General features: G+C 34.1%; 1 protein-coding gene across 2 annotated transcripts; it reads left to right on the forward strand.

Moving 5' to 3' along the window:
* Positions 1-14,447: 14,447 nt before the first annotated feature.
* On the forward strand, positions 14,448-25,142 carry LOC105050499 (SURP and G-patch domain-containing protein 1-like protein). 2 transcript variants are annotated; one of them, XM_073261504.1, is made up of 9 exons: positions 14,448-14,660; positions 15,093-15,574; positions 17,454-17,580; positions 20,068-20,174; positions 20,322-20,465; positions 23,481-23,615; positions 23,877-24,056; positions 24,569-24,747; positions 24,837-25,142. In XM_073261504.1, the coding sequence occupies exons 2-9, from the start codon at positions 15,184-15,186 to the stop codon at positions 24,861-24,863; spliced, it is 1,290 nt and encodes a 429-aa protein (XP_073117605.1). In that variant the 5' UTR covers positions 14,448-14,660; positions 15,093-15,183; the 3' UTR covers positions 24,864-25,142. The 2 variants fall into 2 exon arrangements, with proteins under 2 accessions (XP_073117605.1, XP_019707992.2); XM_019852433.3 differs by having other exon boundaries at positions 14,450-14,660; positions 15,127-15,574.
* The last annotated feature ends 1,471 nt before the right edge of the window (positions 25,143-26,613 follow it).

Here is a 26,613-nt window from a genome sequence, read left to right on the forward strand (position 1 = left end):
AGATATAACCTTGCCTGCTAGCATTCACATGCATAAAACAATGAATGCCGAATCAGCAACCTCTAGTCTTTTATAAAAATATCAAGCGGAGAAAGAGAAGAATATTATGATAGATAAAGATAGAGAGGGAGAATGATTCAGACTTTCTCCAAAAAAAAGGGAATCAAGTATGTAGATGAAGAGATGGATCCTCTAACTAAAATATCCATATAATTTAAAAAGGCACTTTTCATCACAGCCACTCGATAAATAAATAGCATTTGTGAAATAGTATTTCGACAAAAGATGGAACCTAGAAAGTTGCCATGGAACTGTTCACTTTGAAGTGTTTGGAACTCTAGGAATGGCTCTCAAACGGTCACAAAATATTCGGAAAGTTTGAATTAAATAGACTTATAAGGACAAAATTCTAAAAATCTCTACTTAGTTCAAAACTTTTCGAAGTCAAAGTAAACAAATAAAAATAATAAGAGTTTTGACTTTTGTATGAAAGGAGCTGCAGTAAATCAAAATTTTTGACCGGGTTTTGATAATTCAAACTTCTGCATGCTGTAAGACTTGCCATTGCTTCTACGCAAGCAACCTGTTCTTGTCTATTGATTCTTCTCATCTAGGAAAAAAAAATATATATTTGAAAAGTTTGAATTTAATAGAAAACTTCTCACAGATGAGGATGGTAGTTGTAGTGGTGGTAGTATTCCTATGCCCAAAAAAGCCTAATCCAATATGGAATATACATTTTGGAACTTGGATTACCCAACTTTTTGTATTTTAAAAAAAAAAAAATCTTTGGTGGTATTTCGGTGCTTGAAATTTCATCAATTCAAGCACACTGCATCAATTTGGACAAGAATTCAACACAACCATACCACAGCAATTTAGACCGTTCAAATAAATAGACAACTTCATGATTTGTTCATGGGCAAACCCTGGTCCGGTTCGAGTAATCATCCAGATTGCTACGATGTTATTCAGGGACAAGGCCATCCATTTGTCCAGCTTTTTAAAAGTTGGCCTCAGCCATCATCCAATTGACTTCTTTTATGCCAGGCTAAGAATTAAATGTATTTATAATAAGTGATCCCCAGCCGTCCATTAGATGGACCTTCGGAAGATCTCGCACACCAGAATCTCACGCATGGATAACCAACCGGACACATGTAACTTTGCCCAGCAGGACCGAGGTGGGGACGGCGGAGGCGTGTGATGGACGGTCCAGATCAGCCTTGGAGTGCACCCGTCACAAGGTGGGCGGGGAAGAGCCGGTGGTCCCCGGTGTACTCCATGCCGCTGAGATCTGCCCACTGCCCGGGCCATCCTGCCCGGACCCCTCAGGAAGCCGGCAGCTCGATCAGCGATAACAGTACCTGACTCGATGCGGTACGTTGTACCCACGAACCGTATATAATCGTAAGAAAAATGTTCGTTTTACGGTCACGATCCGTATCCCGGCGGTACCTGATCGCCTCCTAATGGGCCTGAGAGGATTGCGTGACCCAGTGCACCGCTCCTACAATCTGGTATCGCGGGTCCAGTGCATCAGTATATGTTGAATGGACTGTTGACATGTAATTACTTTGGAAGGGCTCACAAAATTGAAATCTTAGACAATAAATGATGTCAACAGAACTGCTTGAATCTTAAGGTTTTCCAAGACATGCAAAGAAATGTCCCTGGGAGCAGTGCATCCATATTAGGATATCTCTGAGTAAGTGATACCATTATGGTGAGCTTGGTCTCATAATTGTTGCCTTGTTTATAATTAAATCATTGCAATGAAGCTTGAGTTTTATCAATCACAACTACCGTTTGATAGGTTTTCAAATGCGATGGATGACAAATGCATGTTAGAGCACCTTGCTAGTTACCTCTTTTTGCTTGAATTAACAACAAAATAAAAACTAAGATAGGAGGAAATTCGGCCAAAGGTGGGCAAATCCATGTCACTGGTATTAAAGCCAATAGATTTATCAACAGCATAAGTTGGCACTTCGAGCAACCTATGAGTGCTATTTTATTTATTTTATAATTAAATTTTTAAACTTAAGTACTGTAGCTTGAATCCATTTTCATTTGGATTAATGTTTTTATTTATTCAATTTGATCATCATATGTAAGTATATATACTCCCTGAGTAGGCATCTTGTCATCTCCCTCCTAGGTGCCAGTCCATTGCCTTTCAGAGAGATCTAGGATTTGAACCCCAACGATGGTTCATTAAACATATCAAAATTCTTTATATCAGATCCAGAATCTAGTTGCCCCCTTAGTATCTTTCTTTGAGTGCATCTATGGTAACCAGACGTTCAAATATCGTTTAGGCCATTGTGAGAAATAAAGCTGTGAAGCCCTCTAAATTTTGGTGTTTGCCTTTAGAAGGTGGAGGCCTTGTCACGTGAGGTCCATTCGGCAGCAATCACATCATGAACTAGGACCGGACGGAACATTGGAATGCGATGGTGGAGGAAGCCTTTTCACGCGGTCCGTTTGGATCCACCTCAACGACCAGTACCATCAGCACAGCTTTGTGTGTTCCCCTACCAGCCTCTGCATCGCCAAATGGAGTCCCCATCATGTCCATAGCTTTTCTCCAATGATTAAACCCCTAATCCTGCAGCTTTTTAAATGATCAGAAACGCATGATTCATGTACTCCCCACCATAAGAAAAGCTAGCATTTCTGTTTCCTTGCCTGTATTTTTCTCCCTCTGGTGCTTTTTGATGTCCCAATGATGGTGGTACTTTCTAGGATAAAACTCACAGAAGATTTTTATTTTTGTTTAATTTACTTCATTTCACCAAATATGATGGACCTATTATCATGGTTTAATCAAGATCCATCATAAGATTCATAACAACACCGAAAAGCATTATAACTTTCAGCATTTGTATTTCTGCAATATTATGACAGATATAAAAATATTTTATGTAAGATACTCACAAAGTCAACACAGCATCCTGGCTTTCAATAGTAGCAGTGGTGAAGGGGACAAACATATAAAAAAACAGCCAGAGAATTGTGATTATGACAGCATAATGTGTCACTTCTATCATAGATTCGACCATGGCCAGTGTATGGCAAATATCAGTTTTGTTATGGCCATGTTATAAACCACAAAGTTTTATTGAAAAAATTCACTGGACCTTTCCCTTGAGATTGGATGCAGTACATGTTGTTACCATGGTGTTGATGTACCCGAGGATGACTGATGCTGTTTTAATTCAAATGTTGAACTCCTCTCCGTGTCCAACTTCACTTACAAGACCAAGTTGGTGGAGGACTCAATGTACCTTAATGCCGGCACCAAACATGTGATATCTTTTCAAGAATCCTCATGTTGGGTTCCACCTAAAAAATATCTCCATGCGTAGCTACAAACTTGTTATGTGCAGAATGCATTCTATATCGACATGATATTTTAAAAAAATTAATAAAAAATATCTAATTAAGTTTAAACTTAAAAGTAGTTATCCACTTAAGTTTTAAATAAAAAATTTTTCTCATTTGAAACATAATTTAAAAATAACTATTCAAATGGAGTAAAATGATATAATTATCCTTACCGTTATAAAATAATACTACACTATTATAAAATAATATTATACCATTATAAAATAATACGGCACTATAATAAAAGTAACACTATACTATTATAAAGTAATACTACATTATTATAAAGTTATACTACACCATTATAAAGCAACACTGCATTGTTCTAAAGTAATATTACGATAAAAAAATACTACACTATGATAATATAATACCATCTTATTGTAAAGGAATACAATACTAATATAATACAATAAATCAATACTGTATTATTATAAAGGAATACTATACTAATATAATATAATACTACCTTATTGTAAATGCATGCTACACTAATATAATAAAGTAAAGAAATACTGTATTATTATAAATGAATACTATATTAATATAATATAATATTATCTTATTGTAAAGGAATACTGCACTATGATAATGTAATACTGTAATATTTTAAAGGATGTAAGGGTATAAGAGTATAAGGATAATTTCAATCAAAATGGGTAGTTGTTTTTAATTAATATTTGGAATGGATAAGTACTTTTATATAAATCAATCTCAAACTAAAATGGGTAGTTGTTTTATAAATCAACCTCAAATCTGGTCATTTAAAATTTTTAATAGTATTCTAGATTGAACTATATGGCTTTGTAATGATAAACCTATGCTTAACATTGGACTAAGAGACATCCTGTGGCTACATCCAAGACATAAAATTCACACGCAAAATTTTACTCACACATAAAATTCACACACATAAATCTAAGATTGTTTTTTATAGTGATTAGCTGATAATATTTTTTATCTTAAGTCATCTATTATCTAACCTCTAAATATTTTTTCTTCGGTTCCCACTCATGTTCCTGTTATTTATTCGCTAAACTCTTTTTTTTTTGAAATTTTTTTTTTGCTAGGTGAAGAACAATGGCATCCAAAATTGATTTTGTTGATCAAATCAATGTTGATCACAAAACTGATTGGAGGATAAAGGTTAGGATCATTCGATTGTGGGAAGTGCCGGGATATGTTAATCCTTTTGAAATCAATAAAGTTGAGATGGTTGTTATGGATGAAAGGGTATTTTATTGATTGGTCCTTCTTATATTATCAGTCTTTTTTTCTTGAGATTGTCACATAATTTGATATTCTACATTATGTCATTAGGGAGAGAAGATACATGCCATAATCAAGCGGTAGCTGTTGAGCATATTCAAATCAATCCTGAAAGAAGATGTTGACTATGTGATGTCTAACTTTATTGTTGGATACAATAACGGCAAGCATAGAACAACAAAGCATAAGTACATATTGAACTTTATGACAAAAATCTCTGTGGTTGTATGTGCTCATGCCAACATTTCAAGAGATGGGTTTGTATTTCTGCCTTTTGCTGAAATTATTTTAGCAAAAGATGAGACATATTTTGTTGATAAGTTTTTATGATTATTGTAGTAAAGTCTTAGAATATATGTTTATGATATTAACAATTACTATCTTATACTCCTGCAGATGTTATTGGTGATGTTGTTGGGAAAGGCGTTATAATTAAGAGTGGAACTGAAGGGAGAAAAATTCGAAAAAAGGACATTTTGCTTGAGGACTTAGAGTATGTTGCAATAATACGGCTGACATTAATGTTTCTATCTTAAAATTGATTTTTATTGATTGTCTGATTTTTTGAAAAAATGACATTTAAAATAATGTTATTTTAGGAAGAACAAATTATCCTGTACTTTATGGGATGAATTTACGAATAAAATGCATTCCTATATAGTGGAGGAAATACCAGGGCCCATAATTATTATTTTACAATTATGTCGTGTTAAAATATTTAAAGGTACAATATTCTTTTCTATAATAAACTAAATAATCATACTTTACTAATACAAGTCAAATAAATGTTTCTTGACTCAAAACATGATTTTTTTTCTTAATTATGGTTTGTTAATTGCAGATGAGGTTAAGATATCGAATGCTTATTTTGGGACAAAATTGATGATCAATCCAGATGTTGCGGTTGCTATTAAGTTTAGAAATAAGTAATTACTGTATCTTATTTTCAAATAATTTCATCAAGGAAAAACATGAGTTTAGAAATATGTTAAGATATGCATTACATTTTTTCACATACTGGCTTTTCAATGGAGAAGAGCCTTATTCTCAGAAAATTAGCCAAATATGGAGCCAATCAACTTATTCAATTATGGATGATTTTCTATATCAGACTGAAAGGAAGACCATTGATGAAATTATTAAGTCTGTTGAGGTATATTTTTACTGATAAATTATTGAGACAATCAAGTTATGGCATTATGACATTTATTGTATAGGAGAGAGATACTCAAATTCTATAATTTTTTGAGCTAGATGACTACAACCATCTTCATCTTTTGAATTTGCTACAACCATCTTCATTTTTTAAATTTCAACAAATCTGCATATCAAGAATTTACAAAATGAAATATATACTAAAAATTATTTTCTCGATTCATTTTTTTCATAATTAATCTAACCATCTTCCACCTAAGCTTCCAACTTTAAATTAGTTATGCCAATCAGACCACTTTTGCCGCAGTCATGCTAACTAGGCAGCTTAGAGTCATGTCATATCACATTCATTGAGAGGTTGAGCCCATTACATGAAATAAAACAGTAACTCAAATTATTAATAGAAATTATGATATCTGAAATCTCTCACTCCTTCTCCATTTGTGTATTACATATGCGATATATATCAAAAAGTTACAATCGAATAAAAAGTTTACGAGTTAGAGTCAGCATCTTTGACTCAAAATTCTTTTAATGCATGTTGAATGACAAGAAAGTAAATCTCTAAATTTAACTGTACTTCATCTCAATATCTCCACTCTCTTTCGAAATCGCATCAAATGTATCCTCTAGAAGGAGGCCTAGAAGTAGCAAAGGCAATAATGAGCTAAAAGTGCTTTAAACAATAAAAGAGGCCAAATTGTCCAGACTATCCTTTGTAACTCCAAAAAGCAGTGGCGGTCCAGCACCAATTAGCCCTCCAAGGATGCTTTCTCTATATATATTAGAAAAACTGTGCTTTAAAGAAATATACTGATGAAGAAGAAATATCTAATCATAGACTGAGCTATTATTTTAAAAACTTTTTATTTTCATATAATGGATAACTGTTGCTGTCGATTTTTCTTTTTTTGCATACTTAACAATAAATAAATATGCTTTGAGAGTTTTTTCTTCTATAGCCTTGCACATGTGTCACCTTGGCAACGATAATGACAATAGATACAAAGTTTGGCTGGTATTACAATTTCTGTAGAAGATACCTAAAAAAGCTTATTTCCAGTCTTACAACTGAACAAAAAAAAATCTATGACACGATTATGAATGTTGTTGCTAGAAATGAATGTGAGATTTTTTTTATTTATGGTTATGGTGGTATTGAAAAAATATTTATTTGAAAAACTCTATCTGCTACTTTGTGGTTGAAAGGTGAGATCGTGCTCACAGTAGCATCAAGTAGAATAGCATCTCTACTTTTTCTTGAAGGAAGAACGGCACACTCCAGATTTGGGATCCCTTTGAATGCAAATGAAGACTCAACTTGCAATATTAGACAAGGAAGTCCATTAGCTGAATTGATTGCTAAAACTAAGCTTATTATCTAGGATGAAGCTCCTATGATTCACAAATATTATTTTGAAACTTTAGACAGAACTTTAAGAGATATTCTAATATTCGCTAATCCAAATAGTTTGGAACAGCCTTTTGGAGGTAAAATTATTGTGCTTGGAGGTAACTTCAGACAGATTCTCTCTATCATTTCTAAAGGTAGCAGACAGGATATTGTACTCACCACTATCAACTCATCGTATCTTTGGTCTTTTTGTAAGGTGCAAACTTTAACTAAAAATATGAGGCTCGAAATAGATGGTTTTAATTCCATTTCAAATGAAATAAAAAAATTTTCAAACTGAATACTGAGTATTGGAGATGGGTTTGTTATTGAGCTTAATGATGGTGAAGCAGTCATTGAAATTTTGAATGATCTTTCGATAAAAGAGTCAAATAATGCACTTGCAGCCATTGTAGAAAGCACATATTTATCCTTTTTGGAGAAGATGAAGGATCCAAACTATTTGCAAGAAAGAGCAATACTTGCTCCCACTCATGATATTGTGGACTTGGTCAATGAATTTATGCTTACGTTGGTTTCTGATGAGGAAAAAATATATTTAAGCTCTGACACCACTTGCAAAATAGATGGAAATCATAATACCCCTAATGATATTCACACATCTAAATTCTTGAATAGTATTAAATATTCTGGTCTTCCAACTCATTGTCTAAAGCTCAAATATGGAGTTTCTGTAATGTTGTTAAGAAATATAAATCAATTTTTTAGATTGTGTAATGGCACTAGATTGATAATCACTCAATTAGGCACTCATGTAGTTGAGGCCAATGTTATTTCAGGCAGTAATATAGGACCAAAAGTCTTCATTGCTTGCATGACTTTAACTCCATCAGACTCAAGATTACCTTTTAAATTTCAACGTAGACAATATCCCTTGACAGTTTTATTTGCTATGACCATCGATAAAAGTCAAGGTCAATCTCTTTCTCATGTTGGGTTATATCTTAGAAGATCTGTCTTTAGTCATGGTCAGCTTTATGTTACAATTTTTTGAGTTAGAAGTCAAAGTGGTTTGAAACTATTAATCTGTGACAATGAAAGAAAGATTTTTATGTAATACAATCAATATAGTGTATAAAAAAGTCTTCCAAAATTTGAGATAGGCAAGTATCTTCTGACACCTTTACTAATATATTTTCAGTATTTAGTTGAGTATGTAATAATTTCTAATAAATAATTTTTTTATTATTTATTTGCAGGTACGTTCTTCTAATATTTATAAATACAGGCATATGATGAAAACATTCATCATCATAATAAAAAAATCTTTATGCTTCAGCTTAATTTTTTTTTTTTTTTTTTTTTTGAGTTCTTAAAGCTAAATTCATACCATCTTGCTTGATTTAACTTGATCTGCTATTTTATTATTTCATGTAGTATCTCTCAATCGAAAGTTTAGCTGCTTTCAATAAGGTAACTACTGATTTATTATTTGGAGCTGACAACTCTGTAATATAGCAGGAAAGAGTATGTTGAAACTATATTATTATTTTTATATAACTTCAGAAAGAGAAATTTTTTGATTTTTCTAATGCGTGTATGCTAACAACCTTGCAGGATGATGACTAAGAGTTAGTTATTATCAAGTTGAAAAATTAAATGGCTTTACAGTTTTCACTATAATGGCTTTTTAAATGACTGTAATCGCTTTTTCAATAACATCTTTGTGCAAAAGAATTCAAAGATGATGGGTCCAATTTCTCATTGAACTACCTAAAGATGAGAAAGGAAGTAGAAATTGAAGGTAATGCAATGTAAAAATAGTACAATATATTCAAATTGCTCATTTTTTTTTCTAATTAGCATTGACAAAAATTTCTTCTTACCTTTTTTTTGGTGTAAGTTTGTACTGTGAAGCATAAAGCTACATATAGATCTTCTTTCCAAAAATCTATTTTGGCAGTCCATTAACTGGTAATGGCCTTCTTGAGTAATATCCTGTTATAGCCTTATCTATAAAAATGAGAGAGAAAATATGATTTTTCAAGTCTCTGATCTAGAATTTTTTTCTAGAATTCTTAGCAATTCTCACTCAACTTGGTGGCGACGGCCAATAGAAAAGAATGTAGATCGTAAATTCAGTTATGTACCACATGCATTAGAGTTAAGAAATTTCATTCATAGGTTGTCCCTAGAGTCTTTTGCTATAAACTAAAATTCCTTTCATGCATTATTGATTAGGAAACAGATAACATTTAAAATGCCAAAATTCAATAGCATTTATTTACTAACATACTTACATGCTATGTATTCTTTTATCAGACAAGTTGATTTCATACCTATCTCAATTTCTTTCTTTTATTTGTCATTGAGTCTTTAAGATTAAAAGATATAGGTAATGTCTTTGATCATATTTGCAAGGATATACCATAAAAAAATTTTATTTTTAAAGAAATTTTTGTATGATATTAACAAAAAAGATATTCAACATCAACAAAAGTTGAAATGTTTATTTTATTCTAACGAATACCACCTATTCAAAGCTAATTCACATTCTTTTAAAATCTATGTGTGTTCTTTATTCTATATGTATCTACCTATTATTCTTTATTTCTATATTTTAAATTTAATATATATGAATAAAATTTATTAAAAAAATAATAGATTGTGTACAAATAATTATAAAATTATTAAATTTATATAACATCTAAAGTAAAACAAAATTTCACCTGTGCTAAGCATGGATGAATATCTAGTTATATCATTATAAAATAATATGGCACTATAATAAAAGCAACATTACACTATTATAAAGTAATACTACATTATTATAAAGTCATACTACACTATTATAAAGCAACACTATATTGTTCTAAAGTAATATTACGATAAAAAAATACTACACTATGATAATATAATACTACCTTATTGTAAAGGAATACTATACTAATATAATACAATAAATTAACACTATATTATTATAAAAGAATACTATACTAATATAATATAATACTATCTTATTGTAAATGCATGCTACACTAATATGATACAATAAAGCAATATTGTATTATTATAAATGAATACTACATTAATATAATGTAATACTACCTTATTGTAAGGAAATACTGCACTATGATAATGTAATACTACAGTATTTTAAAGGATATAAGAGTATAAGGATAATTTCAACCAAAATGGATAGTTATTTTTAATTTATATTTAGAATGGATAAGTACTTTTACATAAAATTTATTTGGAGAATTTCTTTTAAATTGAAAATAGAGTTGGAGATTTATTTCTAGTACTCTATAATTTGAATGAATGGTTTTTCTTTTTTCTTGATAAAATGTGCTATAGCGGAAGTTTGGAATGTCAGAACTAAAGTAAGTGCGTTCAAGTGTGGAGAGTTATTGTTCAAGTGTGTTAAGGATTTCATTTGTTAATCACTCGAATAAAAAACTTATGTTCTTCGATGCAAACTGGGCCCAATCTAACCCAACCCAACCCAACCCAAATCGGGCTTGGGTTGGGCCTCACACTTTCTTCAGCCTACTTGAGGTTATGACCCAACCAGGTGGATCTTCACCTGTTGACGGAGGAAAGAAACGGAAATCATGGCAGGATAATCGGAGAAGGAGATAAGTTTTGATTTGGCCAGGCGAGCTAGCTTTCAGCCTAAGACCCATCTCAATCAAATCAATCTAATCTTATTGCACATATCTGGTTGCGCCTCAAACACTGCTTCGTCTTTCCTATTAATATAATATCCACTTTTAATTAAGCAGGAGGATTTTTTTTTTTTTAAGAAAAGTTTACCTTCTTTCTTCCTTCGCCGGTGGTTGCTAGGAGATCTCTTTTCCCGTTTCCCTATGATCACTTTAGTTTCAGATTAAAACTCAGATGCATATCATACTATATATATGATATCCAAAAATATGAGAATATAAAGTGGATTGGCTACATGCCTTTCGTTAATTCATTTTCTGTATATTTGGATTTGGACTTTCTCACGCTTGCTCTTCTTAACTCTCACCTACTGCCATGTGAGTTACTAAATTTTAGTTGATAGTTAGATTTCAAATTCATTTCTAGCAAATCAAATATAGAAGAAACTTAAATTCTTTTTTGGCACGATTGGATGTTTTCAGAACCAATCATTCACTTGTCATATTCGTCGTTTTACTTGTTACAGTTAAATGTTTTTCAAATTATAAACTTATTAAATTTTTTATTCTAATAAATGGTGGAAGGAGGATAAAAATAAAATAAAAAAATATTATGAAAAATATAAAGCTAAAATCATGTGCTGAATTAAACTTCGAAAAAAATTAGAATCCAAACTCCCATCTAATTATTAATCGAGTTAGTATTTGAATTTGAAGCTTACTCATTTTGATGGATCGGAACTCAAATCTAAATTTGACTTGCCCTCTCAAGTTTAGATGTGGATGCATCGCACATGTGACTTAAAGTCCAACCCATTTACAATCCTATATTTACCACGACTATTACAGGACTTCACTTGAAGAAGCTTGCATTGTTTGACCGTTCAGCATTCGTAAAAGAAATGCGGATCGCGGTTCTTAGAATAAAGCATATTAGATGTGGATTGTAGGAGAAGGCAAGTGATTGTCAGATTTGAATTTTGCGGCGGAATTATCGCCTTAAAATATCAAAGATTTGTCAGTGATCGTCACAATTGGAAAATGCACCCCGCCACTTCTTTTGCTGGACAGGTCTCCTTGTCTTCTTCAAGAACAGAAAGTTCTCTCCATTAACTGCTCCTTGTTACATATTGTAACCAATTCTATATTGCCAAAGAAAAATTTTTGAATGGTAGGTATTAGGATCTTGTAATTAAATGAGTAAAGTCATTTACCTCAATTATATTTCTAATGGATCTTGCTTCATTAACCATGCTAGAATAATAATGCAGGAGCTCATATTACCATATTGCGTCTAGCATTCTTTCATTAGAATTGGAAAATAATGGATGCTATACTTTTGAAGAGTAAGCTATACATTCTCATATAATTGTGGATTGAGACGATGGGCATGACCTGGTAAATTTCTTGGGACAACATGGATACTAAAATTGATGTTTGAGAGGTCCTCATCCCAGCACACCGACATCCGCAGTATGTGCATGATATCCGCAGTGGTTGAGTTTTTCTAATGCTCCCATAAAATTTTATTTTGGCCTACATTTTCTTAATGTTGGACGGTTGAGATCTAAGCTAGGATTTTAGTTGCGAATGAAAATGGGCTTTCATTCATTTGGTCAAATCTGGATCACTGAATGTTCATTGATATTTTGAGTTTCATGGTGGCTACCCATGTCAAAGTCTCTCTCTCTCTCTCTCACACACACACATTGCAATGTCTATGAAGCCTCATGGCTCGTAGTGATCTTTTTGTATGAGTATGTGTGATATCCACGGCAACTACACATTTGGTGTCCACACAGAAAGAATATAACCAAGACTTACCATTCTAGTTCTGACCAATAAAAATATTGATTTTTGTTTTGTTCATACAAAAGCCATCATCTCCTTTTTTGGTCCAATATTTTATTTCATCCTTGAAATTGAGGTAAAAGATCTATAGGTACTTGCATGCATATCTGTGAATGCAATCTTATCAACGGTTACATCTCTCTCTCTCTCTCTCATACTCCCCTGGCTCTACTTGCATGCATATCTGTGAATGCAATCTTATTAACGGTTACATCTCTTTCTCTCTCTCCCTGATACTCCCCTGGCTCGCCCTAAACGGCCCTTGGCCCATTTGCTTGCCCTCGCCTCGCCTTCCCGCATGATTTAGGCTGGCGGGTGTTAGGTGGATATGGGGCGCTTCCAATTAGGCTGCTTATTCTACGAATCCAGCAAAAAATCCAACTTAATGCTGCTGGAACATCCAAATAAGTGCTGAATATATATTGTAACAAAAGAATATTAAATATTATAGAATCTAGTTAGAAACTTATAATTTCATTTTTGTTCTGAATGTATTTCATATAGCAACTACTAATAAATGTATGCATGGAATTAATGTTTGGGGAAAAAATATAGTATATACTCATTTATTTTTGAATGTATTCACATGGAAACTACAAATTTAAAAAGTAGTAGGTAACATAGTATCTACGTAGCGTCTTAGATATATTTTGTATGGAAACTTAAAATCAAATATTTGTACATATTTTATTGGAGACTATAAATAGTTTGCAGTGTCTATATAAACTTATATCAATAACTTAATGACTAGCAAGATAAAATATGCACAGGAATCTTCGTTTGAACAATGATTGTATATTTTATTCTTAACTTTTGAATATATTTCTCATAAAGATTGTGTTTGATATGCAGTTTTTGAGATAGCTTTAGCTTATTTAAGTTATAACGTAGCAATATTAATGTTTGATGAGGATAGTTTATAGTTAATAAGCTAATTTTTGTTGGCAGCTTCTTCATCTAAAAGTTCAAAAGCTATAACTAGTTGTGTACCTTTTAGTTTCAAATTTATCTCTTATTTTTTTTCTAAAATTATTTATGTATTTAATATTTAAGCTTCCTCCTCTCTCATCTATTCTTCTCGCATCCATCTTTCCCTTCTCCTCTAAAATTACTCATATATTTTTTGTAAACAACTTCTGTCCTGTAGAGAAAATTTTTATTTTATTATGAATTAAAATTTTTAAATTTTATTTACAAAAATAATACTTTAAACAATAATATAATTCTGTTAATTCTTAATTCAAATTTAAAAAATATTACATAATTTTTATTTTTATTATTTTATAATTTATTTATTTTATAATTTAATAAAATTAATTTTTATTATATAATATTATATTTAATTGAACTGAATATTTGAAGTGACGTTAAAAATAAATATAATAAAATTATATTTTTTTTATGTCATTTTGTATATAACAATTTATTGACATAATTAATTTATATCAAATATTTAGGTTAATATAGCTATAGCTCATAATTTATAGTTCAAAACAGTTACAGGTGCATGTCAAATATATACAGAGATCATCAAAAAAAGCTGTAGATACGGAATTAATAATCTTGAGAACACTAAGCAATGTAATACGTGTTGGGGTCTTAAAATGTTATTAAATAGGTAGGAATGTAAAATTAATTTTTCTACCCCTGCCGCGTATGGTTTACGGTCTTTGCATAAAATTATATAGATCTTAAATAAGTAAAGCTAAATTATAATTGTGGGTGCAGCGGTCTGGGGCTCCGCATGTTGATATTATGATATTGCCGTCATCGGATCAAATACAAAACACCAGCCTCGACCCTCGTTATTTAACATCCCATTGCGACGATCGTCCGCCTCTCGCTGTGGCGAGAATCGCAGGATTTCCTGAGAGGCAATATTGAGGCCTGGCTTCCTCGAAATTTAGGGTTTTCTCGATTCCCCTCTTCCCCTTGTATCTTAGTCTTTCGAAGTCGACGGCTCGCCGAGATCCGAGGTATGTGAAAGAAAGATACGAAACTAATCGTTCGATCTTGTACGATTTTGCCGCTTTTCTCAGGTCTTTCAATCTAGGGATTTCCGGATTATTACGATAACGAGGATCAATTTTCTCCATTCCTGCTTTTTTTTTTTCTTGAATAAAGAGCGATTTAGGGTTTCTATGGGGAATCTCGCTCTTCTTGTTATTATTGCCTTTCGGTTGCGATCTGATGGGTTCTTTCTTTCCTTTGTATGGATTGGGTTTTTTAATTGACCAATATAATTAGGGTTTGATATTTGCTTTATAAGCTTTCTTCTAATCGGTGCCCTCTTTTGATCGGGTTCGTTCTTTTCTACATTTGTATGAATTCCGTTTCTTCATCGACCGAGATGGCTAGGGTTTTGATTTTTTTTTTTTAGAACTTCATAAGTCTTTTTCGAATTGCAGCTTAACGAATGCACCTTTTGATTCCTAAATATAGCTGATTCCTGTTGACTGCTCCTTGAGTTCCTATTTACTGCTCCACGAGAAACCGACCATGGAGAAAGGAGTTGGATCTGGCCTCTTCGTGAACGATGGTTCTTTTATGGAAAAGTTTAAGCAACTACAGCAAGAAAAGAAAGAGAAGGCGGCCGTTGAGGAGCCTAAATCTAGTGCTCTGACTGGCTCTTCTGTTGTTGTGAAGCCAGCCGTTCTGGCAAACAAGAGGCCATTGGCTATGAAGGCGAAGTCTAATCCTCCTGCAGCTGGTGGAAAGCTTGCCTTCAGCTTGAAACAGAAGGCCAAGATTGCGGCGGCCCCTGTAAAGTTTGCTGCTGACGAAGAGGAGGAAGGAGAGGATGTAGAGGCTGGGTCTAGCGACGAGCCAGCAAAGAAGCAGAAATTGGGTCTAGAGGCCCCTGAGCCATCATCACATCAGGGGGATGTTGGTAATTACTTGTTTTCGTGTTTGTTATATTCTGCAATTGCGGGTTAGGAAGGCTTTTGGTATTTCTAGATTATTGTTAATATCCGTTAATTGCCGATGTCTTAAGTAATGAAATTTTAGAATATTTTGTCTTATTATATGTCAAGCTCCCTTAGGTGCCAATAATTTTCATTTACTCTTAAATGGAAGCTGAAAAGAGATATGGGAACTAATATAAAGTATGTAACTGGTTCTTTTACTTATATTCAGTTTGATGAAAAGCCGTTTTCTATTACTTTCTATTTTCCCGTGAGTGCATGCTTATGCTTATGAATGTCTATGGTTCAGGTGGCTGATTCACAAACCTTTTTATATTACCCTTTTTTTTTTTTGAATTTTTTGTTTTTCCTTCAAGGAAAAAGCTCTTTCCCTTTCTTTTCCATCTTTATTTTAAAAATACATAAATGGTTCTGTTTCTATTGGTATGTTATAATTTATATTGTTTTGTTTATTCAGTCTTTTTGTAGGCATGATGCTAGATGTAGATATGCAGCTACAAGAATATTCTTCTTCTTCCCTTCCTCTTGCCCTCCCTCTCTCTCTTTCTCCTCTCTCTCTGAACATGATACGAGCTTTAAATGGATTCCATTGTTCTTCAAGTTGCTTTTTGCATAATGGATTTGTATAGGAGAACAGGCTAATGGTTTATCCTTTTTATATATGATGTGTTCTTATATAATGTTTTCTTTGATACTGGTTATGCTTTTTTCATGCATTTTAAAAACTGATCTATGTTCAATGATGCAAGGGATTGCTGACCAGTATTTCAGAAATGGTCATCAATATTTTGCAATAAAAGCAAATTGATTATTCCTGTGAAAATTTAATTCTTTGTTTACAATTCTATCTGATTATTTGTTACATTGATGGTTAATATTCATCTTTGGACTGTAGTGCCTTAGAATTTCAGTAGGTATATAGTTTCTTGCTATTGAATATAGTTTTCACTGCATGAAATATTGGTTTTCAGTATTCTCTTTGAGAAATTGTAGATGATTTGGGTAAAGGAGCCCGCAACCCGTTACGCTTTTAACCCCTCATCAGTTTAACTACTTTTTCTTAAGATCTAACAAATCTAGAAGTCACCTACTAGCATTTATCTGTGAAAGAAAGCAGAAATGTTTTATGTATGCTAATATACTGACCAAAAAGGACTGGGAAGTGCACAGGGGGTCAACTTTCCTGTTCTACTACTTCAGTCTTTTCCTTCCAAGCTTGGTAAGCACTTTTCAAGCTGCAGATTGTATTAGTGTAATTAAAACACCCTTTAGTATCAACCACCAGGGTTGTAAGTTTCTCATGGTGATCCAGTAAAAGTTGCTGAAGTTCCGAAATATTCAAGAGCCTTAACCCTACCAGGTTTGGTCTTCCATGTGATCTGTAGTTGCCAAATTCAGATGACTCATGGTTGCATAATTCAGCAACATTTTCTGATTTTATTCTACCCTTAATGTTAGATTCATATCTTGTATGTTCAGTAGAAGAACCCAAATTGGGGGATGTTTGACTGAAAAATTGAGGGAGCAGCTCTGATGCTTGGCAGGTTTACATGCCCATTCAAAATTATTACTTTACTATGAGAACATCATTTTCAGTTTCGGGAGTTGCTTTCATTGCTCCATTGCATTAGAAGTGTTTCTATTACATGTATGATCTGGGTCAAGCGTTCTTGAAGGTTCTTTGTCTCATGAATGCAGCTTGTATCTTAAATATCTATCGACCTTGGTGGAAAGAGATGTTGATTGAAAGAATTGGAAAATTGTGGCACGCCTGCTACAACAGTTATTTGCATTCCCTTGTTCATGCTCTTGGTATTAATGAGTTCTTTAAGTGACATGCAGCACCATCTACCCCAAGCGATCCTGCAGTGAGGAAAGTTGCTGACAAATTAGCAAGTTTTGTTGCAAAGAATGGTAGGCAGTTTGAGCACATCACACGCCAGAGGAATCCTGGAGATACGCCTTTCAGGTATGTATGCTTTCGTGCAATGTCTATGCAGACACAATAAAATGTTTTCCTGTAAGGCCTGCTTTTACAGCAGACCTGATGTCTCTGCATGGTAGATCTAAACTATTATAGGGATTCACTTCAAAATTAATTTGTTTATTTGCTATTAGTAATGCATTATTGATGAGTAGTATTTGACAGCAGTGGTAAATTGTCTTAATTTTTTTTATAAAGAAGAACAGTCACAGTATCCCTTTCTGAAGCACATTCCTTAAAGACATGGACTCGAATGGACCATGTACTGGTCCTTTTGTTTTGTGTATCTGCACTTCCTTGTATGCTAACTCATGTTCAGTTCATGTCATTTTTCTTTTTCTCTTTTTTATCATTTCTATGTGTTTTAAGGGACAAAGTTATGTTGTTAGTGAGGAGAATTCATCAAATGGATGAGATATTCTTGCAGATTAAAAAGTACTTAGTGCTACATGAGATCCGGTTCTCAAGAGTCTTGAATTCATGCATGCTGGTGCTTATTCCCCCCCCCTTCCCCCCCCCCCCCCCCCAAAAAGAGCGCTCAGTTTTGGTATGCTCAGGGATGGAATGATGATTCGTCCCCCCCCCTCCCCCTTTTTTTTTTTTTTGTGGGGGGGGGGGTTGCTATATTAAACAAAGCCTACCAAACGAGTCAAAATTTTATTCACTAAAAATATATAATGTTATTGAATTTGTGCACTACATCCATGAAAGAAGCTTTATAATACATTAATTTTTTTTCATTAGATTTGAGAATGTAGATAACAGAAATTGTAGCTTCTTATCTAGCCGAAGTATGATGAAATATTTTAATATATGTGCATACAAGCAGTTGAATTTTTCATAGAATGGAGGCAAGTGAAATTAAGCTAGAAGAATCAACAAAAAGGTGCGTTAAGAGAATAATTCTAAAAGATGAAAAGCATGGTAGCCATTCTTGATGCTGAGAAGATCTTTCCTCCCTCTATCCACTGCACCACTTGATTCCATATGCAACATAGCCTCTCTCTCTCTCTCTCTCTGTCTCTCACCTACCAATCTATGAAAAATCTAATTTAATACTAATATAACTTAATATTCAAATATTTTTAATCAAATCCAGCAATAGTTAGATGTGATGCGCTATTCCAGAAAGCTGGAAAAAGTTGTTTGGTAAGTAAAGAAGCTTATTTTAATGATAAAGGTAAAATGCCTAGGCCTTTCTCTCTGTTTGTTCCTAGTTCTCTGCTCTCTCTTTCTTATTACCAGCCATCATCCCTTCTCTCCTCTCTTTCTAGTTAACTGCCATGTTCCATTCTTTCCCTTAATTTCCCATTTTAATTATGACAACTACTCCCCCCTCTCCAGACTCTCTATGCCTCTCTCCTTTCTATTCAAGGAATGTAATAAAAGGATCCTACTTTCTGCAAAGGTGGGTTGAACAGGATACATTGGTTAATTGGTGATTTAGTACTTGGATAAATCTCATAGTATGGAGGGGGGCCACACTTGCTTGACAGGGATCACAAGGAAGGTCCATGATATTTAACTCTTTTCCTAGTCCATTATGCTTATTCATAGAAGTCAAACTAATCTTTATTCACATGCATTACGATAATATTAGATGTTAGGGTTTTGATGTGCTTGATCAAGCTGAAAACTGTGCCTTGACAAGTTTAGGACAAACTAAAGAAGAAAATGTTAAGTTATAATGGAATGCTCTGAAAGCTAAAGGATTTAAAATGCTATGGGAGGGTAGTATTTTTTAATTTGTGCAGTAGGTTTGACTTCTTTTTTTTTTTTTCCACAAAATATTGATAATGGTCAGAAGAAAAGAATCTTTGGGTTTAAATCTGGAAAATATATTACTAGATTATGTTGTTAGCAAACCTTAAATGAATTGTCAGCAAGTGCCTTCGGATAATCTGATGACATGGTTATCTCAGATTCTCAGGATCTGCTGATCATTGAGAACTTATGCAAGTTCTTCACCTTCAACATGATTCAGCAGTCAAACACTGTCTCATCACTTCCATGCCCATTGATGAATGCTTCTTGTTGTATGTGGACACGAGCAGGGATGCGGCCTAGTCCTATACTTCTGAAGCAGCATACTTTGTGGGTCTTTCTTTCAGGAGTTAATTGTGGATTAAAATTGATTTGGGGATGTCTTACATGTTTTTATCTTAGTCCTAAGAACATTTGATCTTGCACAAAAATTGGATTTGAGGCTTGCCTACCCAATTCTGTGATAATTCTGTTGAGCAGTTGATCATCTGCATAACTTTATCTCAAGAGCTTCTTCATAGGTCCTTTTATGCTATTATCAGACTTTAAGACCCACCAGATCTTCTCTAGTAGACCATCTTAAATGAGCATGATGTTTAGTGGCAAAGATATTGTGTGTGGGATGTAGTCTTTCATGTCCTATGAATCTGGACTTTTGTTTTTCATTTAATATATTGATGATTTTTACTGACATTGCGTGCTTTACAGATTTTTGTTTGATTCAAGCTGTCCAGATTATAAATACTATGAGTTTCGGCTTCTTGAGGAAGAAAAAGCCCTTGCACAGTCGAAAGAGTCCCATGCATCACAAGCTGGTTAGTGTAGCCTATCTCTGATTCCATCTTTCCAAATTATGAGTAGCTTCTTCAATTTGAAGACAGAAGAGAAGAGTTTTCTGACCTGAATGCAATCTTATATATTTAGGTGATGATTTCAGAGTTCTAACCTTCTCTTTCTGACAGCTAATGCAAGCATTTCAACTTCTAGAACATCAAGTGGTTCTCAAAGGACCAACTCTCAACAACATTCTAATTACCAAACTCCTGCTTCAGCATTATATGGGACTTACGAGGAGCCTGCATCTGCAGGAACAGTCTCCAGTCATGGTATACCCCTTTAGTATCTTTTATTTGACTGAGTAATTTTTTCTATCAACATCCTTGAGCAAATCTATTGTACATTTAAGATTTCACTTTATTCTAATTCTAATGTAGTTTTCATAAAGTAGCTGCCAATGAATTTTACATTTTGCTTGCAAGTTCAATATGTGTGGCTTTTTGGAGGCACTTATTGAAATATTCTAGCTGTATGATATCCCAACAATTATTGGTTGAACTGCATGGGAGCTATTACTGTTCTTTCATTTGAATGTCTGTCAAGTTGGCATGTGCTGGTTTGGGTAGAGAGGTAGTTAAGTAACATTGTTTTCTTGTATGACTGTACTAAGGACCATTGGAGAGTGATATTTTTCTTTGTGAAATTAAATATGTTGGTTCTTGTTTGGGAGATTGAAGATGATCGGTATTTCTTAGCAGGGAGGTTATTTGACATGTTATTATTATTATTATTATTATTATTATTATTATGATTACAGAATCACATTATGACTAGCTGTCTTGCTAGAAACTCTAGATTTCCATATTTGTTTCTTATTGTATAGTTTCTACTGCTGATTATCATATACCATCTGTTGAAATAAAAGATAATTGAAAAATTGCAATTTATATTACTCTAGATAGCTTTGATCTTTGCTTTGATGAAAGTGACTCATCAGAAGCTTAGTAAGTTGCATCTAGATCGGACCATACTGCAATTTTGGAATTCGGATTTGGGCTGAATCACATTATGACTAGCTGTCTCGCTACAGAATCTAGATTTCCATATTTGTTTCTTATTGCATATTTTCCACTGCTGATTATTATATACCATCTGTTGAAATAAAAGATAATTGAAAAATTGCAATTGATATTACTTCTAGATATAGCTTTGATCTTTCCTTTGACGAAAGTGCCTCATCAGAAGCTTCTTAGTAAGTTGCATATAACTCGGACTAGATTGCAATGTTGGGTGTTGGGAATTTGGAATTGGTCTTTAATATTTTTCTCACCTGGTTTGCAGCAATTGTGTATCAGACCTCAGTCTAGTGGTCTAAAGACTATTCTTGACATGACTAACCATGAAGAAAACTTCTCTCTTTTTTTTTTTTCTTTTTTTTTTTTTGTCTTTTAATTTTATATGTCGATCAATAGTGAACATGTAACTCAGATTCTGGATGACAAGAATTCTGGAATGTCCAGCTGGTTGAGCATGCTCTATATCTTGTTTCTCATTCAGTTGCCATTCCCCCCTTTTCCTTTTCTGATATTTAATTTGCGGTGGAGTTTTCCTCAATTTCTACTCAATTATAACCTGCTTTATGCACATGAGGATAATTTTTTGGATTGGTAGCTTTATCATGCTCAGGTTTTTAGATATTGGTTAGGGCCTATTTGGGAAATCCAGCAGGATTGGGCTAGATTTCCCGCAGAAATTGGGTATGTTGACTCGCTCAGCCTGTATTCCTCTAAAGGCATGTCCTATTCTTAGCCTAAATCTTATTTCGTGGGTCCAGTGGTCTGCAAGAAGGAAAAAAAAGGGACCTATGAAGGTCTTTCTTTTCCCTCGTACAGGATTTGTGTTGGGAAGGGGGTGTATTTAGTTGATGTGGGCCCACTCTAGCAGAGTGCCCACACCATGAATCTAATAGGAAATCTAGTCCAATCCTGCTGGATTTTCTAAACAAGTTCTTAGGGCTTGTTTGGCTGTTCTTACATGATTGAGCTGAAAATGCTGTAGGATTCGTGGATTGGGCCGCCCATTTAAGCATGGCCCTGTATCATCCAAATCCTACACAGCCCACATCCTGTAGAAAGAAAGAAAAAAAATCTCGATAGGTTTTTTTTTTCCTCCTGCAGCCCAAGGGCTATGGTTTGGGCTGGGTTTGGACAGGCTTTTAGAAAATGCAAGTTAGATGGACCAACAGGCCCGATTCCTACGGGATTTTCGGTACAATCCTGTAGAAATATCCAAACAGGCCCTTAGTATTGCCAAAATCCAAAGGATTTATGGAAGGATAATATTTTATGATACAACAAGACAAGGAAGATAGGAGGGTGGGATAATTTTTGCCATCTCCAATTTGGACACAATGCAACATGCACATCATACATTGGAGACATGGTTCATCCTGATTGGCTTGATTCAGGGTTCATGGCACGTCCCTCTCATACTTGTCAACAAAGGAATGCAGAAAAAGAAAAGAGGGGAAGAGTGGGGAGAGAAATCTAGGGCATGCATGCTTCTTCCTCCTAATGCTGTGGCAGTGGTTCGAATGCTTTTAACTCCTGATTGCTTCTTGTGGGGCTGAGGGAACCTGTATTTGGGTGAAAGGGTGTAGCCTATGCTCCTATCCGGTGCCCTATGGTTTTGGGTATGGCAGCTTTGGGGGTTGGGGGGGGGGGGGGGGGAGCGATGGAGGGAGGGAGAGAGAGTCCTCCAAAAGAAGAAACTGTTGCTTAAATATAGTCTGAATATGTTGAATTCCAAACAAGTTACGTAATTCTCAAAATGATTTGAAATAAATTCAACATATGTAGATACATATATATGTGTGCATTGAATATATAATTAACTTGTTCAGTCATGTGCATGGCCATGTTTTTTAAACTTGCTGTGTCGGATACTTGGGGACATGGATGTTTGATACCTGTGTCCCTTGTCTGGGTGGCACTGGCCCTCACCAATTGGAGATAGGGGGAGGAGCCAAAAACTTCCTGTATTCCTCATAAAACAGATCATACTCATTAGCTTTTATAAAATGCACTCTTTGTTGTTCGTGAAGGTTGAAAGCTTTATTTAGCTTTTCATGCTCATGTTGTCAAATGGATCTTAAAGTTGTGTACAGATTGACCTCATCTTATTGATATGTAGTTTTAGAACCTAAATGACCTCTTTAATGGGTTGTGGTCTGCAGATTAGAAAGAAATATTACTGGAATGAAGTATCCACACTTTGATTTTTAATAAGTTTGACCTTCAAATTGTCTCCTGAATGCGAATTGCATTGGACACGCTTGCTCACAGGTGAAACCAGTGGACCTCCAGCTTCAGATCCTATAGCAATGATGGAATTTTACATGAAGAAAGCTGCAGAAGAAGAACGGAGGAGGCAACCCAAGCAGTCAAAAGATGAAATGCCACCACCTGCTTCTCTTCAAGGTGTTACTTTCTCATCGTTTCTTTTTTAGTAATTTCATTCTGATATTATATATTCTTGCATGGCATCAAACTGACTAATATGTGGTTGAGTTTGAAATTTCCCATGTCAAAGCTACCTCCTTGAAAGTTAGAAGCTCTGATGATTATATTATTTATCTATATGGTTAACCAATGGCTGTGAGAAAAGGGCACTAATATTAGTTAGAGTTTTTAAGGCTTTTTCTTTTTTTCTTTTTTTTTTTTTGGTTTGCGGGTTTGCAGCTCCTATCAAGAAGGGCCATCACATGGGCGACTACATTCCACCAGAAAAGCTGGAGAAGTTTCTGGCTTCGTGCAATGATGCTGCCTCACAGAGAGCTGCTAGAGAGGCTGCAGAGAAGGATAAAATCCAGGCTGACAATATTGGACACAAGCTTTTATCTAAGATGGGCTGGAAAGAAGGTAATATTAATGCTTGCATTGTTCATCTTTGGAACTAGTGCTCAATAATTTCTTCCTTTCATTCACGGTGGCTAAACCTTGAAGGCTGGTTGCTTTTATGCTTTTGTCAGTGAAGCCCAATCTACTTTGAAGATTACCTTGGGTGGTGGTTCTCACCTTGTGAAGACCATCTTTTGTGGCTGCAACTTTGCAGTTTATTCATCACTTTTCTGTGCTGAGAAGTGCTGTGCTCGTGAAATTATAATGTTATTCACGCTTTTTGAGCTTGGTGATAGCTTATTGTGCTCTAGAAAGTCCTGGATTCTTGAGCTAGGCATTATGTGCAGGATTGGTGATGCTATTGGGTGTTGTGAGGGTTATATTTGTTAGTTCATAAATAGTGTCATCATTTTACCCATGCAGGAAACTAAGTGAACCGGCTCCTATCATTTTTCACCATTATCTGTCATCTTTTTGTGTCATCACATTATATGATGATCTTATGTTGGATATAACCTATGTTTCGATTGCAGGCGAGGGGCTTGGCAGCGATAAAACTGGTCGTGCAGATCCTGTGATGGCTGGAAATGTCAAATCGAACAATTTAGGTGTTGGTGCACATGAACCTGGCGAGGTCACACCAGATGATGACATCTATGAGCAGTACAAGAAGCGGATGATGCTTGGTTACCGTCATAGACCAAACCCGCTGGTAAAGCCTTGTTTACTATGTTATTTCATTTTGTATTATCACGTGTGATAAGTATTAAGCATAGGAGTAAAATTTCTGTTATGATGCAGGGCAATCCCCGGAAAGCATATTACTAACGAAAGCATCTTTTGGACCGGTCGTGCTGCAAGTCACCCATATATGCGTGGTTTTTGAACTTTTATGATAGAATCTGATTGAAAAAAATGTTTAATGAGCTGTTTATGTTGATAGTCTCTTCTTCTGGATTTGGTCTTGATAGGTTTGTTATTATCGTGCTTAGATCTTTTCATCTTGCAGGTATGATGGGGAATTCTGTATTTCCTAATGTTCTTTGACAAAGAAAATTAGGAGAAGACTTTTCTGATACTGTGATTAATCAGAGTTTATGTTCAGGACATCATGCTTTCAAAATAGGAGGGGAAACATATAGGACAGTCTAATGGCATTTGTTTCTTCTGCTGCTGCTGCTGCTGCTGCTTTTCCTCCTCCTCCTCCTCTCTCTCTCTCTCTCTCTCTCTCTCTCTCTCTACCCCGCCCCCTCTCCGTGTCCCTCTCTCTCTCTTCTCTCTTTTTTCTTTCTTTCTTTTTTTTTTTCCCGAATTTGACCTATTTTAGCCAGTTTAACTTCAAATTTATTGAAAAAAAGAGTAGCTTGGTGCACAGAATCTCTCCATACGTAGATTTTTCCATACGTGGTTTTCATATTTTGGATTCCATGACCTCTACGATGGAGACATTCTTCAAGTTTGAACTATTTATACTTAAATATGAAAGATTTAAGAAATATCAATTAGTAATAAAATTATAAATCTATTGTAATTTGGTCCAATGGATTTTAATTATTAACAAAGTGAGGAAAAAGATAAAAATATCTTTGATAGAGAATGGTTAGGTTATAGCTTTTATGCGATCTCAAAGTGCTCTATTTATGGTCATATAGTTGGTAGTATGGATCTGATAGTTTTGTGGATCGTAAGGTGTTCTTTTCATTGTGGTTCATTTATTTGCATAAATTTTAAAGTATTATTTGTTATAGGTCTTGACATACTTTATTCTTCTATTCTCTTACATGGATCTTAATGCATTCTATTTTTTCATTTGTATAGATCTTAAAAGCATCCCATCTGCAATCATACATTCATCTATATAGATCGTAAAAGTACTCCATTTATCATTCATTCAAATGGATATATCTGAAAATATTTTGTCCTCTCTATATAGATCTTCAAACATGTCGTTTGCATCTGCTTGTATAAATTTTAAAACACTTCATCTTTTATTATCTATTTATTTACTTGCATAGATTTCAAAGCATTCAATTTTTTATTATCCTTCATATAGATCTCAAAGTATTCTATCCTCTGTCTTTCAAAGTATTCAATTTTTTGCCATCCATTCATTTGCATAAATTTCAAAGCATTCTGTTCTGTTATCATCCATCTGCATAAAATTCAAAGTGCTTCGTACTCTATCATCTATTTGTTTATACATTGTAAAATGTTTCATCTTTTGACATGCGTAGATCTTAAAGCATTTTATTTTTTATTTGCATAGATCTCAAAATATTTTATTCTTTTCTATCTATTCATCTACTCAAATTATTTTTCTCTATCATCCACATGTCAAAGTACTCATTTTGTCATCTATTTGTCTGCATAGATAATTCAAATTTTGAGGGGTATTTTTATAATTTTATTAAAGCTTTGTCCTAGAGTAATTTGAAATTTAGTGACTCATGAGCTTTTTAATAAGGAAAATATTTATCATGAAATCTATGAGAAAAAAAAAAAAAGGGGAAAGAAAAGCTGGATTGTTTGCGATGAGAATTTAATTTCCTATGTATGTTCTGAAAGAAAGGTGGGCCTC

The sequence above is a fragment of the Elaeis guineensis genome, chromosome 8, assembly GCF_000442705.2.
Source record: "Elaeis guineensis isolate ETL-2024a chromosome 8, EG11, whole genome shotgun sequence".
Lineage (NCBI taxonomy): Eukaryota > Viridiplantae > Streptophyta > Magnoliopsida > Arecales > Arecaceae > Elaeis > Elaeis guineensis.

Bases quoted from the DNA above. Each gene is read 5' to 3' on its own strand.
- LOC105050499 (XM_073261504.1), top strand. From the start codon at position 15,184: ATGGAGAAAGGAGTTGGATCTGGCCTCTTCGTGAACGATGGTTCTTTT. The intron at 20,175-20,321 runs GTTAGTGTAGCC...TCTTTCTGACAG, and splicing joins GTCCCATGCATCACAAGCTG to CTAATGCAAGCATTTCAACT. The intron at 24,748-24,836 runs GTAAAGCCTTGT...GTTATGATGCAG, and splicing joins GTCATAGACCAAACCCGCTG to GGCAATCCCCGGAAAGCATA.